General features: G+C 47.5%; 1 protein-coding gene across 1 annotated transcript in view; it reads right to left on the reverse strand.

Annotated features, from left to right (window-relative positions):
- Positions 1–15818, reverse strand: part of RHPN2 (rhophilin Rho GTPase binding protein 2) — a 51328-nt gene that overhangs the window by 19189 nt on the left and 16321 nt on the right. Inside the window, exons 2-6 of the mRNA XM_040410543.1 lie at positions 14260–14372; positions 9609–9737; positions 6124–6199; positions 4088–4165; positions 256–380 (exon numbers count right to left, since the gene is read on the reverse strand). Of these exons, the coding sequence (XP_040266477.1) occupies positions 256–380; positions 4088–4165; positions 6124–6199; positions 9609–9737; positions 14260–14372 (521 nt within the window). The remainder of the gene's footprint in view (positions 1–255; positions 381–4087; positions 4166–6123; positions 6200–9608; positions 9738–14259; positions 14373–15818) is intronic.

A 15818-nucleotide genomic window follows, 5' to 3' on the forward strand; every position in this document is an offset into this window, starting at 1 on the left:
CGAGAATCTGAGCGTGAAGGTATTCGCTGAGCAAACCGACCTGTTCTGACAACCCACACTGCGTCTCCGGTTACAGGTTTGTGAAGTCTACAAAGCTCCTGGAGGAGAAATGCTCCAAGAACAAAGTCCCTCGCTGTAGTAAAAAAAATCAAATATCTGCTTACTATGTAATCCTATATCCAGCACCCACCGCCATTTCTTGCCCCGGTCACTTTGATTTTTCACATATTTGTCCTTTTTTTTTATATTCCTTACCATGTGAACAATATCCCCATATTCCTGCTGGATGGAAAGAACCTGTTCTCCAGAAACCCAAGCTGCTGGAAGTAACTGAGCAACATCTCAAGGCCAGCTTCATCACGGCTAGGAGTCCGGCATGCCTAGAAAAGAAAAAGAAAAATGGGCATAGTTTAGTAACTACAGGGGGTGCAAAAGCTGAAGTGCCTGGGGTCCCAATGACCCCTTTACTACTACAGACCACAGCAGTACTGTAAATGAAGGGTGGGTGGTGGCACACCTATAGATTTTTCCACTTTCCGGATATGGAGAGGCACGTATGGAACATGTTTTGTCCGTATGTTCCTCACATATTTTGGGTCTGAGCCACAGGCACCTCATTCTACAGGGGTCTCTGAGAATGGCATGAAAGTATGCTCAGCGCCCTTTTTCTCCCCCTACCTCCGCTACATTTCTCACTAGAATTACCTCTCTACACTTTCCACCCCACTGAAGAGGGCAGCAGTCCAGCAGGCTGAAGGTGAGGGCAGGCAGCCAAAAAGTTGGCATTACATTGCAAAGTTTGCAAAAATGGAATGGTTAAAAGGTGTTTGTCGTGAAGGTTTACTCTTGGAGAGCCTTGGCTTGGATCATAGGTCCAGTGCCTAGAGAGGGGGAATGGCTTTGGATATCCTGATAATCCTATTCAGTAAATGGAGGTGAACATTGTCTAATCCTAGGAATCAGACCAGGGCTGGACGCAGGATGTGGTAAAGAAGGGCCATGAACATTGACACACTTACATAGTACACGAGACACAAACATTCACACATACACTCCCCTAAAGAATTATTAGTGCCCCCATACTAATACGGTGTTGGACCCCCTTTTGCCTTCAGAACTGCCTTAATTCTACGTGGCATTGATTCCACAAGGTGCTGATAGCATTCTTTAGAAATGTTGGCCCATATTGATAGGATAGCATCTTGCAGTTGATGGAGATTTGAGGGATGCACATCCAGGGCACGAAGCTCCCGTTCCACCACATCCCAAAGATGCTCTATTGGGTTGAGATCTGGTGACTGTGGGGCCATTTTAGTGCAGTGAACTCATTGTCATGTTCAAGAAACCAATGTGAAATGATTGGAGCTTTGTGACATGGTGCATTATCCTGCTGGAAGTAGCCATCAGAGGATGGATACATGTTCTCATTCTGTTTACGCCAAATTCGGACTTTACCATTTGAATGTCTCAACAGAAATCGAGACTCATCAGACCAGGCAACATTTTTCCAGTCTTCAACAGTCCAATTTTGGTGAGCTCATGCAAATTGTAGCCTCTTTTTCCTATTTGTAGTGGAGATGAGTGGTATCCGGTGGGGTCTTCTGCTGTTGTAGCCCATCCGCCTCAAGGTTGTGCGTGTTGTGGCTTCACAAATACTTTGCTGCAGACCTCGGTTGTAACGAGTGGTTATTTCAGTCAACGTTGCTCTTCTATCAGCTTGAACCAGTCGGCCCATTCTCCTCTGACCTCTAGCATCCACAAGGCATTTTTGCCCACAGGACTGCCGCAAACTGGATGTTTTTCCCTTTTCACACCATTCTTTGTAAACCCTAGAAATGGTTGTGCGGGAAAATCCCAGTAACTGAGCAGATTGTGAAATACTCAGACCGGCCCGTCTGGCACCAACAACCATGCCACGCTCAAAATTGCGTAAATCACCTTTCTTTCCCATTCTGACATTCAGTTTGGAGTTCAGGAGATTGTCTTGACCAGGAGCACCCCCCTAAATGCATTGAAGCAACTGCCATGTGATTGGTTGACTAGATAATTGCATTAATGAGAAATAGAACAGGTGTTCCTAATAATTCTTTAGGTGAGTGTATATACACTGACATACATACACATATACATGCTTGACATACATATACACACTGTGAATATACTGTACATACATTCACACTCACATAGGCTCCATTCACACGTCCGCAAATGGGTCCGCATCCGTTCCGCAATTTTGCGGAACGGGTGCGGACCCATTCATTCTCTATGGGGACGGAATAGATGTGGACAGCACACAGTGTGCTGTCCGTATCCGCATTTGCGGAGCGCGGCCCCGATCTTCCGGTCTGCAGCTCCGCAAAAAGATAGAACATGTCCTATTCTTGTCCGCAGCTGTGGACAAGAATAGGCATTTCTATAGGGAGTGCCGGCCGGGTGTGTTACGGATCCACAACACATCAAGGACGTGTGAATGGAGCCATATACACACTGATATACATACACACATAAACACTATGACACATATACAGTATATACATTCTTCTCACACATATTCACACTGCGTATGCTGCACATGCCTCCACACACAAGCATATCTACTGTGACATCTATGCATACATACATACAGGTACAGTGATGTATATACACTTTATACTACAATAAAAATTCACACATGTATACATACTGTGATACATAGATACACACACATATATGTTATATATACTATAATTTTTGCTTTATAAGACGCACCCCCCCCCCCCCCCCAAAGTGGAAAAAAATGACAATGTGTCTTATAAAGTGAATACTAGCGAGTGCTTCCATTATGGAATCGCTGACTAGTATGCCGGAATCGCGGGGAGCGGTGAGTACAGGCAGCACATCATTCTCCGAACCCGCGCTGCACTATCCTGACTGTGTAAAGTGTCAGGACGCAGTACGCACACTATAACCTGGCGCTGCACCCAGTCAGGTGACAAAGCAGCGCAGGCCCAGGGAAGACCAGCGAGCGTGACTGCAGGAGAGACCGCCAGAGCAGAAGTAAGGTTATTTATTTATTTTAGCTCTGATGGGGGTCTGATCTGAGGTCTGATGGGGGTTTGATCTGACATCTGATATGAGGGTCTAATGAAAAATATATTTTTTTTTTCTTATCATCAGGTGCGTCATATAGTCTGAAAAATACAGGATATGCTTTACATACATTCACACATACATACAGAGCCAGGCTCTGCAGGACTCTGCTCTCTGCATGGACAGGCTAGAACAACTTGCCCCCTTCCTGTCCCACCAGTGCCGCTACGTCATGAGCATTCACTTCTCAGTAAGCAAACACGTTCCCAGTCCCAGGTCAGGTAGGACAGGAAGGGGGCCAAGCGGTACTCCCCTGTCCAGCCACATGTCCACTATGTCCACAGTGCATGTCCACAAGGCTCGGTCAGCTGAACATTAACCCAAAAATCCTCCACAGACTGCAAAGGGGTAGTTTTAATGTACAACCCTGGGCAGCCTGAATATTAAAATACCAAAGGTTGCACCATGTTTCCATCCAGGCTTCACTCTAAGGGTTCATGCACACGAACATGTGCCGGCCATTCCGTGCATTGGGGACTGCAAATTGCGGTCCCCAATACATGGGAAACAACCGTGCAGTTTATTCAGACGTTTATGCACACCTTTCCTATTTTTTTGCAGTGCAGAGGCACAGAAAAAAAAAAAAAACACGAAGCACTCAGTAGCGCTTCCGTGGAGTTCCGTGCCTCCATTCCGCACCGCACCTTCCCAATTGCGGACCCACTCAAGTGAATGTGCACCGTATCACGGATGTGGACCCAAACAGCCAGGGCCTGTATATTGCAGACCCGGGGTTTACGGGCCGCTGGCCGGCACACGTTCGTGCACATGAGCCCTTATAGCAGTGAATTGACCCTTCAAGAAGAAGGAAGTGACCCTTGTTATACAAAAGGTTCAGATAGGTTAAGTTCCACATTTCTGCCCATTGTTTTTTCAGGTTGTCACATATTAGACAGTTGTCAGATTCCTCAGTTATCTCGTGTACATGGCCACAGCCACCTCCAGTAACAGCCCCTACCTGTCTGAGGTCCATCAGGTCGGCCAGCTCATTGTCATAGTCCGCTCCGTCTTCACTGTAATGTTCCAGTATAAAGTCCTACAAGTGAAAAAAACAGCGTTACAGGAGAACCCACACCTTCCTTACATAGGGATGCTATTTTGGGGATTTATCGGCCGGTACAGAGTTAATGCTGAATGAACGTTTCCCAGAAGGACTGAGCGTTCTACAAATAATTAACTAATGAGGCATTTTTACGACTTTGCAATGTTTGACCAATTTGTCACCTCTTTCACATACCTACCTTTACAGCATTTCGAGAGGTTAAAAATTTAGGGCAGATCGTGAAATTAGACTTTGGTCACTAATAAAAAATGTTAACAAGCACCTGTCCGCAGAATCAACCCTAGTAAACCAGGCATTCCGACTGGTAGGGTTGCTCCTGCCAATCAAAATGATACCTGTATTGTGAAAATCGGTTGAAGCGTTCCTGAGAAAAAAAGACTTTAATTCTTTATGTAAAGATGGCTTCATTGCACAGAGGGGCGGGGCTTAGCCCCATCTCCCCCGCTTTCCTGTGCTGGCCACACCCCTCAGTGCACTGAAGCCCTCATTTGTATGAAGACTAAAAGTCATTTTTATCGAGAATGCTGCAAATTATATTAACAAGACGGGTATCATTTTAATCAGCAAGATCAACCCTACCAGGTAGTATGTCTGTGTTAACAGGGTTAATCCAGCTGATAGGTGACCTTTAAATGTTGGTTGAGTCTATTGGATCAGTGAATGAAGCATTGCCAGTTCATTTAGAACTGTAAAGATGACAGAACTTTCTGTGCAGAGATCAGGCTCAGGTCGAATCACAGACTGCATTAAATATGATGGCCATAGGGACGACCCATCACAAGAGAGAGCTCAGTGACCTCGGTGCCGCACTGAAATCACGGTGATCTCCAAGGAGACTTAGATAAGGGATTCGGGAGTATAGACAGAGGAGCAGCGGTGTACCTGGAGAGCAGCGGCGCAGTGACCAGTATTTTATGTCTATGGGAGCTAATAGATTTTTCTCAGGAGATCTCACCAATGACAACCTGTATGAGGACTGCACTTACATTTCATTAAGCTTTAATGTTGCGTTACATATACTCTCCTTGTATGCACTTTGCATAAACCACTTATTTTTAGTTTTAGGCGGAGTTCCACTTTAATTATGAAAATGACTAATGGTTACTTCTACCTGATCACAGATCAGGATGATTTGCCCCCATGAGGAATGCTGGGTGTACTCTGCATTAGTCACTGACTGATCTTTTCCTAGTTTTGGAGGGAAGTGATGGGTGTTACCTCCTGGAGATCTGCTCTGCACTTTCTGCATTAAGTTTCCTCCACTCGGGAGGGAGGGTCGGGCTGATTCAGGGAACGATAATACGTGACGTCGGGATCTCTCAGGTCTCCGTGCAATTAATGGATGAGTCTAAAAATAGTCATCGCTCGTCACCCTAAGGATAGAAACTTTCAGTTCTGGCTTATCTCGCGTCCTTGCAAGAATAGCTGAAACCTCTGGGGAAATATTTGTCCGATTACTCGCGGCTCTTCGGTTTCGTTAAACTCTGATCACCTGGCAAAGTTACGGCTGCCGACAGTCCCCAGAGTCCCCTATATGATACTTGTGGGGCCCACAAATAGTTTCCTATATTAACCTTTAGTTTATATCGCTATAAGGCATGTTCATTATTACAGACGGGTCGGCAGGTGATAACGCTGGGGGGGGTGCGAGTGCCATTGACCCCCTATACATGAGCTCCGCAATCTCCGTAATCTGTGAGGAGGCTGCAGCACTCACGGGAGCACCGCGGCCTCCTTAAACAAGTGATCGGCAGGGGTGCCGGGAATCAGACTACTACTGATGAGATATTGATGAACTATCCTGAGACCCTTTAAGGTCAATTCTACCCCAGCCTCTAAAACCTAGGGTAAACAACAGCAGTTTGAAGCTTCTCCCACGCATTTTATAGACATCTTCCTGTCCAATATACAAATAAAATATTTCCAGTTACCTTGAAGGCAGTCGTGAAATCAACATCCTTTGTCTCCTTAAGGCCGAGAGGGATGAGAGGAATGCTGGCGCTCTGCCTGCAATGGATAATGTATGAAGAGTCAACAAACGAGGGCACATCCTATAGCAAGACAGCAGTGTTCATTCCTATGGGAGTGCAATGCATTATGGGTGATGACGGGGGATTGACAGCTCTGCAGCCAAGCAGTAATTCTGTGCGTCCTTGGTATCACAGGATACGGTCCATAGGCTCTTTCTAATGGATTGCATACAATGCTGCATCGGGAGCCATCATGTGGCAGTGATCTCCCTAATCTCTGCTTCTTAGGGAGAATATCTCTGTAATAAGGTGCCATATGGGAGCACCCTACAACCCTAGGGGTTGTCTAGGATTAGAAAAACATGTACACAGGCTGTGTGTGGCATTGCAGGTCATTGCCATTTACTTCTGTAGCGCTAAGCTGCAATACCAGCCACAACCCATAGACAGTAGTGGCGCTGTTTCCAGATGTTTTTCTAATCTTGGACAGTACAGAGCCATAGAGACTCTGGGTGGCGTCACAATAGAGCCAAGCACACGGCTTTGAGGCTAAAAGAAGGGGTCCAGAACAGGGGTACCTTCTGTCTATGACAGCGGGTGGACCCCTCAGCTGGCTGACAGCAGGAGAGTGGTCCGGAGTGAGGGACCCTCTTTCTCAAGAGGGGGTCACTTCTAAAACCATCCCTGCGCCTGGAGTCAAAACTACTCCAGCCCCTAACTGGAGTAGTTTTCGCTCTGCTTTTACATGGAGTCTTTTTCCAGGCGTAAAAGACAGGCAAAACCAGGTGTAGCATCCTCATAAGTGCCCCCCACACTCCCACCCCAATATTTCCAAATTGGAGCGGATAACGCCTTTCAATATAAAATAAGGGCAAAACTACTAACCAATTATAGGGGTTTTCCCAGAAATATTACATTCCTAATGATAGGACCCCCACTGATCATCAGAATGAGGGTCCTGTGTCCTCTATTTGAATGGAGCGGTGGTTGAGCATGGGTATCCCAGCTCACTCACACAGATCATTGCTCCATTGAAATGAGAGACTCAGGACCCCCAAGCTCATGACTGGTGGGCAGGGGCGGACTGGCCATAGACCCTACAGGGAAACTTCCTGGAGGGCCGATCCTCGAGGGGCCGCCTGAGACCGCCAGTAATGATATGACGCTACCTTTCTGACTCGTGAATTCAACTGTATTGTCATCCTGAGGCAACTGGATTAGGAGGACAGAACATGGCAGCTGGTGCCGGCCAGCACAGAGGGGCAGTTTTTGGGGAGGCCTTTTGAGCCCCTGCTGTTGGGGGTCTCAGTGGCTGGACATCCGGCAAAGTTACATAGAGGAATCATTTTGCAGAGCTCAGCCCAGCGACAGCTGTTAAGTGTCCTCATCCTGCTGATTCTGCTCCTTCCTAATCTAAGGAGGCCGAATATAGTGAGTGGGTGGGCGGCAGGGAGCGTTCACTAATAAGTGACTAGAAATGATTGAAGCCGGGTCATGTGCCCTCAGTAATCAACCATGACCTCAGCAGCACTTTACACGCCCGGCAATCAGGGGACGCATACTATGCTGATTACTAATACACAGCTATAGACAGAGAAGGTTCCACATATATGACATCAGTCCCCTCCTGTCACAGGTTCATTTCAATGACGCCAGCATTTTGCATTATTTCTAAAGGGTTCTGCACTTTTAGCACGTGGTGCATTTATTTGTATTTTATTGAGGTATTTTGTTCTAGGTTTTTATGTTGTTTTTGGCCATAGGCTTCTCTTTATGCCGGAATAAAATCCAAGTTTCAAGTGTTAAAAGAAAAAAAAGAAAAATTTCTAAAAAATGTTGCAGAAAACACACAAAAAAAATAAATAAATAACACATGGCTTCTTTTTGTAAAAAAGTAACAGCGGCATTAGTAAAACAGGTGCTGAAATCACACATGCAGTTTCAGGTGAGGTTTTTTAAGCCAAAACCAGAGGTTGATCGAGCGAAAAGGAGAAGTAGGAGTCTATCCACTTCTGGCTTTGGTCCAAAAACTGCATGTGCGATTCCGGCGTAAAAACACTATTTCATAGGAATTCATTGAAAATCACATGCAAGCAACTCCATTATTTATTATGGCGACAACTTGCTGCAAAGTTTCCCTGTGACAACACCCCGCAAAAATTGCCCATTTTCCAGTTGGTAGATACAACATGCAGCGTTAGGCTAGGTTCACATATGCGGCAAAATTCCAATGCTGGAACAGAAAACTGGTGCCCAATGCATCCCACTGACTGTAATTGGGTCTGTCGGGTTTCTAGCATTCTGACACAATACTTGTCACACTTCGGTGTGGGAGGGAAACACCACACTGAGCATAAGAGGGAAAGGAGGGGGGGACAGGGAATCAGGCCTGAGAACTAGGGAAGGAAGATGGACACCTCCTAGTAAAACCCTAACCAAAATCCTGACTGGTTACCAGTATGAACAGACCCCAGAGGTAGGTGTGTTCATACACAGGAATACCTAGAGACCTATCTAGCCCTATCGGGCCTTTGTACTAATGGCAGGGACAAGACTACCTGTTCCTCCAAAAGGAAGGACGAACAGGAGTCTCCTTCAGGCCTAATACAAACAATAGGGAAAAGCAACAAAGAGAACCTAAACAAAATACAAAAGTGAAAGGAAAGACTTAACTTCTAAGGAGCAATGGAAGCACCAGGAACTATGCCAAGATCCACACACCAGCTATCCACAACTAAAAACTGAAGCTATAAACCCGCACAGAATTGTGGGAAAAACCACAATAAATAGAGAAGGTTAAATGACCACATTAGCAACACCTGAGGCAAGGGATGTGGCCATTACCAGAAACAACACAGACGCCTATTGATCCACAAGGAAAACCTGTCAGCTCAAACCACGTGTTGCCAGTCTCACAGATCTCCTGCCACCTGTCGCGGGAACGTCCGTCACAATACCGCTGCATGCATACCGGAAACTCTGCCTCTGATGTGAATCTAGTCTTAGGCTAAAATTACAAATGCAAGTTTTTGAGCCAAAGCCAAGATCTGAAAAGAATAGTATAAAGAAAAGACTGAACTTCTCCCCTGGGGAGTCCAAATCTGCCGCATAACCCGCATGTGTTATTCCAGCCTTGCAACTACAAATTCTCTAGTGCAACCCCAGCCAAATAGATGTCAAGTGTGACTGGTAAACAGCTCACAAAGCTCTTATCGGCCAAGGAATTCTCATTCTCTCCTTAGAGACGCTCTGAATAGCCTGGCTCAATATTATCAGGAATGTACGATATGCCTTTCTGGTAAACAAAGGCGAGGCTGGAGGAGTGATGGTTGCCGTTCTGCTATCACCTCCCACCCCACAGGTCGTCAACCTGCTCTTCATAAAGATGTAAGGCCATTCATGAGTGCTGGCATGTAATGATAGCCAGGCCTAATGGCGGCTCTTACTCTGTGTGCTGGTACACCTCCACTGATATGTTCAGACGTTCCAGATCCTCCTTGAGAACTTGCAGGTTGGAGTTCACATAACTTAGTTCCAGCAGAACCTGCTCTCGGATTTTGCTGTTGTTGGTGGCCCTGTAGAGAGGGGAAATAATAGGACATTGTTAGGTCTGAGACATCTCCTGCAGAGCATATTTCATGGCCTAGGTATATGACACATTCTCCGAATTGTTTGCATTCTGCTTTCTACCTCCTTTGAAGTATTATGTATTAGACAAGTAAAAATTTAGGTTGAAGGACATGTCAAATTCACATCCAAGTGGATGGGGTCTTTCATCTACTGTACAGTTTCTGCCTGAAACAGCTGATCAGAGTAGGTGCTGTGTGTCAGACCCCACTCCATCTGATACTGATGACTATCCTGAGGAGAGCCCATCACTGATTGGTAGAGGTGCTGTGTGTCAGACCCCACTCCATCTGATACTGATGACTATCCTGGGGATAGCCCATCACTGATTGGTGGAGGTGCCGTGTGTCAGACTCCACTCCATCTGATACTGATGACTATCCTGGGGATAGCCCATCATTGATTGGTAGAGGTGCTGTGTGCCAGACCCCACTCCATCTGATACTGATGACTATCCTGAGAAGAGCCCATCACTGATTGGTAGAGGTGCTGTGTGTCAGACCCCACTCCATCTGATACTGATGACTATACTGGGGATAGCCTATCACTGATTGGTGGAGGTGCCGTGTGTCAGACTCCACTCCATCTGATACTGATGACTATCCTGGGGATAGCCCATCATTGATTGGTAGAGGTGCTGTGTGCCAGACCCCACTTCATCTGATACTGATGACTATCCTGAGAAGAGCCCATCACTGATTGGTAGAGGTGCTGTGTGTCAGACCCCACTCCATCTGATACTGATGACTATACTGGGGATAGCCCATCATTGATTAGTATTGGTGCTGGGCACCAGACCCCACTTCATCTGATACTGAAGACTATCCTGAGGATAGCCCATCACTGATTGGTAGAAGTGCTGTGTGTCAGACCCCACTTCATCTGATACTGATGACTATCCTGGAGATAGCCCATCATTGATTAGTATTGATGCTGGGCACTAGACCCCACTTCATCTGATACTGAAGACTATCCTGAGAATAGCCCATCACTGATTGGTGGAGGTGCTGGGTGTCAGACCCCAGTGATAACTATCCTGAGGATAGCCCATTAATATTTAAGTAACAGAAAAGCCCTTCAACTGCCCTTACAATTAACTTACAGTATGGTCTATCACTGCTTGTTATGAGCAGAAATCGGCCTGTGTAAGAGGTCCATAACAACCGACATCCGTTTTATGCTTTTACTTTCATTGAACCTACAATTAAATCCCTGTCTATTCTGGTCTCCATCTTCAAGCTCCTGACGATCGTTACCACAGGATGATCACAGTCCGACACGATTGCCCTAATAACAAGTTGCTGAGATTTCCTCACATACTCAGGAACAGTCTGCAAATTTGTGCTCAGGTGACAACTAAAGTCTAATCCTGTGCAATATATCAAGTGTGAGTGGGAAATCTAAGTGTGTCCGCACTGGGGGGGCAGCACCATCTATGAAGCAAGGTGAGGATTCTCTGCCGATCGGCCCCATCTTGCACTATGCTCCTAGACCCTATCTGTACAGACCTGCACAATAGATTTCTTATGTTCCCTCTCACAATGAGCCGAAATAAGAGAGGGGTTAACTTTCTGTCTTTCTTTTAGGAGTTTTTCTCCAGTCTCGGAATTGGGGGATGGCAGACCATTGTCCTCCTGGTTGCTGCGAGCCCTGGACCACCAAAGCAGATCACATGTTAATCACAATGACAATCGTAGTGAAGACAGTGACTTTTCAATGGCACTTACTAGTGCCAGCCTGCAATGCCGCAGGTTATGACTCCCTGGGTTTTACCCCACAGGATATGGTTCCAAATTTTGGGGTTTGCAGGACATCTACGTAAAACCTAAAGCTTATATTAAAGGGGTTGTTCGCGTTTCTCACATTTTGCTCAGACCCCACAGTGTGACTGGCTCCGCTGTAGTAATCATACTTACCTGATCCCATCTGCTAGCCTCCAGCTCCATCATTGCCCCCACCAGGTCTGCAGGTTCTGGGTCAACATCTGTTTGGACAACAGATCACGTGTCCACTGCAGCCAATGAGTGTGCCCTGCGACATGAAGCTTGTGATATTGCATGGCGATGTTGCATCTAATGCTTGTTGATGGCGTTGAGTTGCGATCCGTGGTCCTACGCAACTGGGACATGGCTGTCGCAAAAAATCCAGATAGACTTTGCCAGCATAGACTGCACTGCAAGTCACGGGCGACTGCAACCTGCTTGCAACTCGTTCACAATTTGGCTGCTATTTTAAAACAGTTGAAAAAATGTTTTTGGTCGCTCGCTCTGAGACTTGCCGTCATATGACGCATGTCGTCCATGTGGCTCTCTGTATTTGCTCCTTGCGGTCTTGTGCCAAAGTACACCATTGGGTCTCCAGAGAACAAATCTCATGCAGATAAATGCAAAGCCTACTGGAACAGTGAGACTAGAAGCTATAAGAGTGGAGACACCCTTTAAGAAAAAAATTATATTATATATAAAAATATAATGCAGATACACATCTCCATATGGAATTATTTTTGTATCTAGCGGAAAGGGTTGATCCCTGGCATGGTGCCCTCTGTGCACAGTCACAGTGCAGTCTTTCGGAGGAGGCAGGTTGGTAACCCTGACATGCTCACACATGTGCATAGTCACAGTGAAGACCTCCAAAAGGGTGCCCTGTGTGCACAATCACAGTGCAGACCTCTGGAGGGAGCAGGCTGGTAACCCTGGTATGGTGCCCCCTGAACACAGTGACAATCAGGTCCTCAGGAGGAGCAGGAGGGTAACCCTGACATAGTGCCCCTGTGCATAGTCACAGTGCAGTCTTTCAGAGGAGGCAGGTTGGTAACCCTGACATGCTCACCCCTGTGCCTGGTCACAGTGCGGGTTGGAAACTTTGGCATGGTGCCCCCTGTGCACAGTCACAATGAGGTCCTCCAGAAGAGCAGTTTGGTAAGCCTGGAATGGTGCCCCCTGTGCATAGTCACGGTGAGGTCCTCTGGAGAAAGCAGGTTGGTAACCCCGATATGGTGGCCCCTGTGCACAATCACAGTGGCGGTACTCTGGAAGAAGCGGGTTGGTAACTCTGGCATGGTGCCCCCTGTGCACAGTCACAGTGAGGTGCTCTGGAGGTAACGGGTTGACAACCCTGGCATTGTGCCCCCTGTGCAGAGTCACAGAGAGGTGCTCCGGAGGGAGCAGATTGATAACCCTGGCTTGGTGCCCCATATGCATAGTCACAGTGCCATCCTCCAGAGGGAGCGGGTTGGTAACCCTGGCATGGTGCCCCCTGTGCGCAGTCACAGTGAGGTCCTCTGGAGGTAGTGGGTTGGCAACTCTGGCATGGTGCCCCCTGTGCACAGTCACAGTGAGGTGCTCTGGAGAGAGCAGGTTGACAACCCTGGCATGGTGCCCCCTGTGTGCAGTCACAGTGAGGTCCCCTGGAGAGAGCAGGTTGGTAACCCTGGCATGGTGCCCCCTGTGCACAGTCACAGAGAGGTGCTCCGGAGGGAGCAGATTGATAACCCTCGCTTGGTGCCCCCTGTGCATAGTCACAGTGAGGTCCTCTGGAGAGAGCAGGTTGGTAACCCTGGCATGGTGCCCCCTGTGCATAGTCACAGTGCCGTCCTCTGGAGGTAGCGGGTTGATAACCCTGGCATGGTGCCCCCTTGTACATAGTCACAGTGAGGTCCTCTGGAGAGAGCAGGTTGGTAACCCTGGCATGGTGCCCCCTCTGCATAGTCACAGTGAGGTCCTCTGGAGGTAGCGGGTTGATAACCCTGGCATGGTGCCCCCTGTACATAGTCACAGTGAGGTCCTCTGGAGGTAGCGGGTTGATAACCCTGGCATGGTGCCCCCTGTACATAGTCACAGTGAGGTCCCCTGGAGGTAGCGGGTTGGTAACCCTGGCATGGTGCCCCCTGTACATAGTCACAGTGAGGTCCTCTGGAGAGAGCAGGTTGGTAACCCTGGCATGGTGCCCCCTGTGCATAGTCACAGTGAGGTCCTCTGGAGGTAGCGGGTTGATAACCCTGGCATGGTGCCCCCTGTACATAGTCACAGTGAGGTCCTCTGGAGGTAGCGGGTTGATAACCCTGGCATGGTGCCCCCTGTACATAGTCACAGTGAGGTCCCCTGGAGGTAGCGGGTTGGTAACCCTGGCATGGTGCCCCCTGTACATAGTCACAGTGAGGTCCTCTGGAGAGAGCAGGTTGGTAACCCTGGCATGGTGCCCCCTGTACATAGTCACAGTGAGGTCCTCTGGAGGTAGCGGGTTGATAACCCTGGCATGGTGCCCCCTGTGCACAGTCACAGTGCCGTCCTCCAGAGGGAGCAGGTTGGTAACCTGTGCTTGAACTGTTGCTACAATCGATGCGCTGTCTCGCTGTGTTCATTAGGATACGGCATCTGTTGGGAATCTGCTCTGGGAAATCTCAGATCACCGAAGCCGACAGAACAAAGGCTTCATTTTGTAGCCGAGTACAGAGAGATGGGAACGTACCGCAGGAGGTTCTCAGCCCCGGCTCTCATCCGCATCGCTTTCAGGATCTGATTGTTCAGCCCGGCCCTTTCATTCTGTAATTTGCTGCGACCGGTCTGTGCGACGGCCTTGCCCTGTGATGAAGAAAGAAAATGTATATATATGTCAGATATGTATGCAGCAGGCTGTAGGTTAAAGACAGCTTTTTCTTTGTAAATCAGTGTCACACAACAGGAGGCAACCACTGAACAGAGTCCGTCATCACATCCCCATAACCAGAGCAGGTAGCTGGAACCTATTAATGGAATACAGAGTTTAAATTTGAAGGAATTGTCCAGTTGTCCAACTCTGAGTTCACAGAGAGGAAGGGGGTCCTGTGCCCAGGTCATTAGCTCTTGGTGGAGACAACAGTTCAGGAATCAGTAACCCTTGGCACTCCAGCTGCTGTGTAACCACAACTCCCAGCATGCACACTTACTGTTCTTGTAACAGTCATAAAAGTGAAAGGAGGATTCTGGGAGTTGTAGTTTCAGAAGAGCTGGGGTGCCGGAGGTTGCAGATTCCTGCAATAGTGTATAGCCATAGCTAGTCAATTAAAGGGCATCTCCACTTGAAGGAAAACAGCATCCATAAGAACAGTTACATTCACAGAGTCATAGAAGAGTCTGTGACTATAATACTGCTCATATGGCCAGTTTCTGGCCAATCTACTTAAGTGTGATCTCCCCTGACATGTCTGTTTTAGTGACTACTTGCATCCCCCATGTACAATACTGGTACATCTATTCTTATGACTGTACGTTGTGCCGTTCCTTTATTACTCTTGCTAGAGGTTTATAAATGAATTTCCAGCAGTCTGCAATAAAGGGTCCATCTGGGTGTTACCAGTTGGGGGTATCTATGCGCAGTCTGACACTATCTAATCAGTACTGTTAGCGCCAGACTGTGCAGGGGCACACCCAGCTGGACCTTTATTGCAGACTGCTGGAATCATAACTAGGGATGAGCGAATTGACTTCAGATGAAACATCCAAAGTCGATTCGCACAAAACTTTGTTTCAATACTGTTCGGGGCGCTACTGAAAAACCTCTTTAAGAATGGCTCAGTCACACGATCGTATGGGTCCGCATCGTTTTGCAATTTTGTTGTCCGCATCCGTAGTTTCCTCCCGTGGCCCCACAAAAAAAGATGGCGCATGTCCTATTCTTGTCTGCAATAGTGGACAAGAGTAGGCATTTCTATTATAGTGGCGGCCATCGGCAGAACGCACACGGGCCGGTATCCGTCTTTTCCGAATCCGCAATTTGCAGACCGCAAAACACTACGGTCGTGTGAATGTAGCCTAAAGAAGCACTACCACAAAATGTTTATTCTCTGACCTGTTAGAAAGGTACATGATGTAAACTGTAGTGAAGGTAATTTTATTATTTGTGAGTTATAACCTCCCTTCTGATCCTCAGCTGTGTCATGTGACCAGCAGTCTGACCTCCAACTGACACAGGACAGGAAGTCAGTTCCTTCTCTATTCATTCCTAGGAGACTGACACTGAGGCTCCCTTAGGAATACATAGAGAAACTG

Source organism: Bufo bufo, chromosome 10 (genome assembly GCF_905171765.1).
Source record: "Bufo bufo chromosome 10, aBufBuf1.1, whole genome shotgun sequence".
NCBI classification, from domain to species: Eukaryota; Metazoa; Chordata; class Amphibia; order Anura; family Bufonidae; genus Bufo; species Bufo bufo.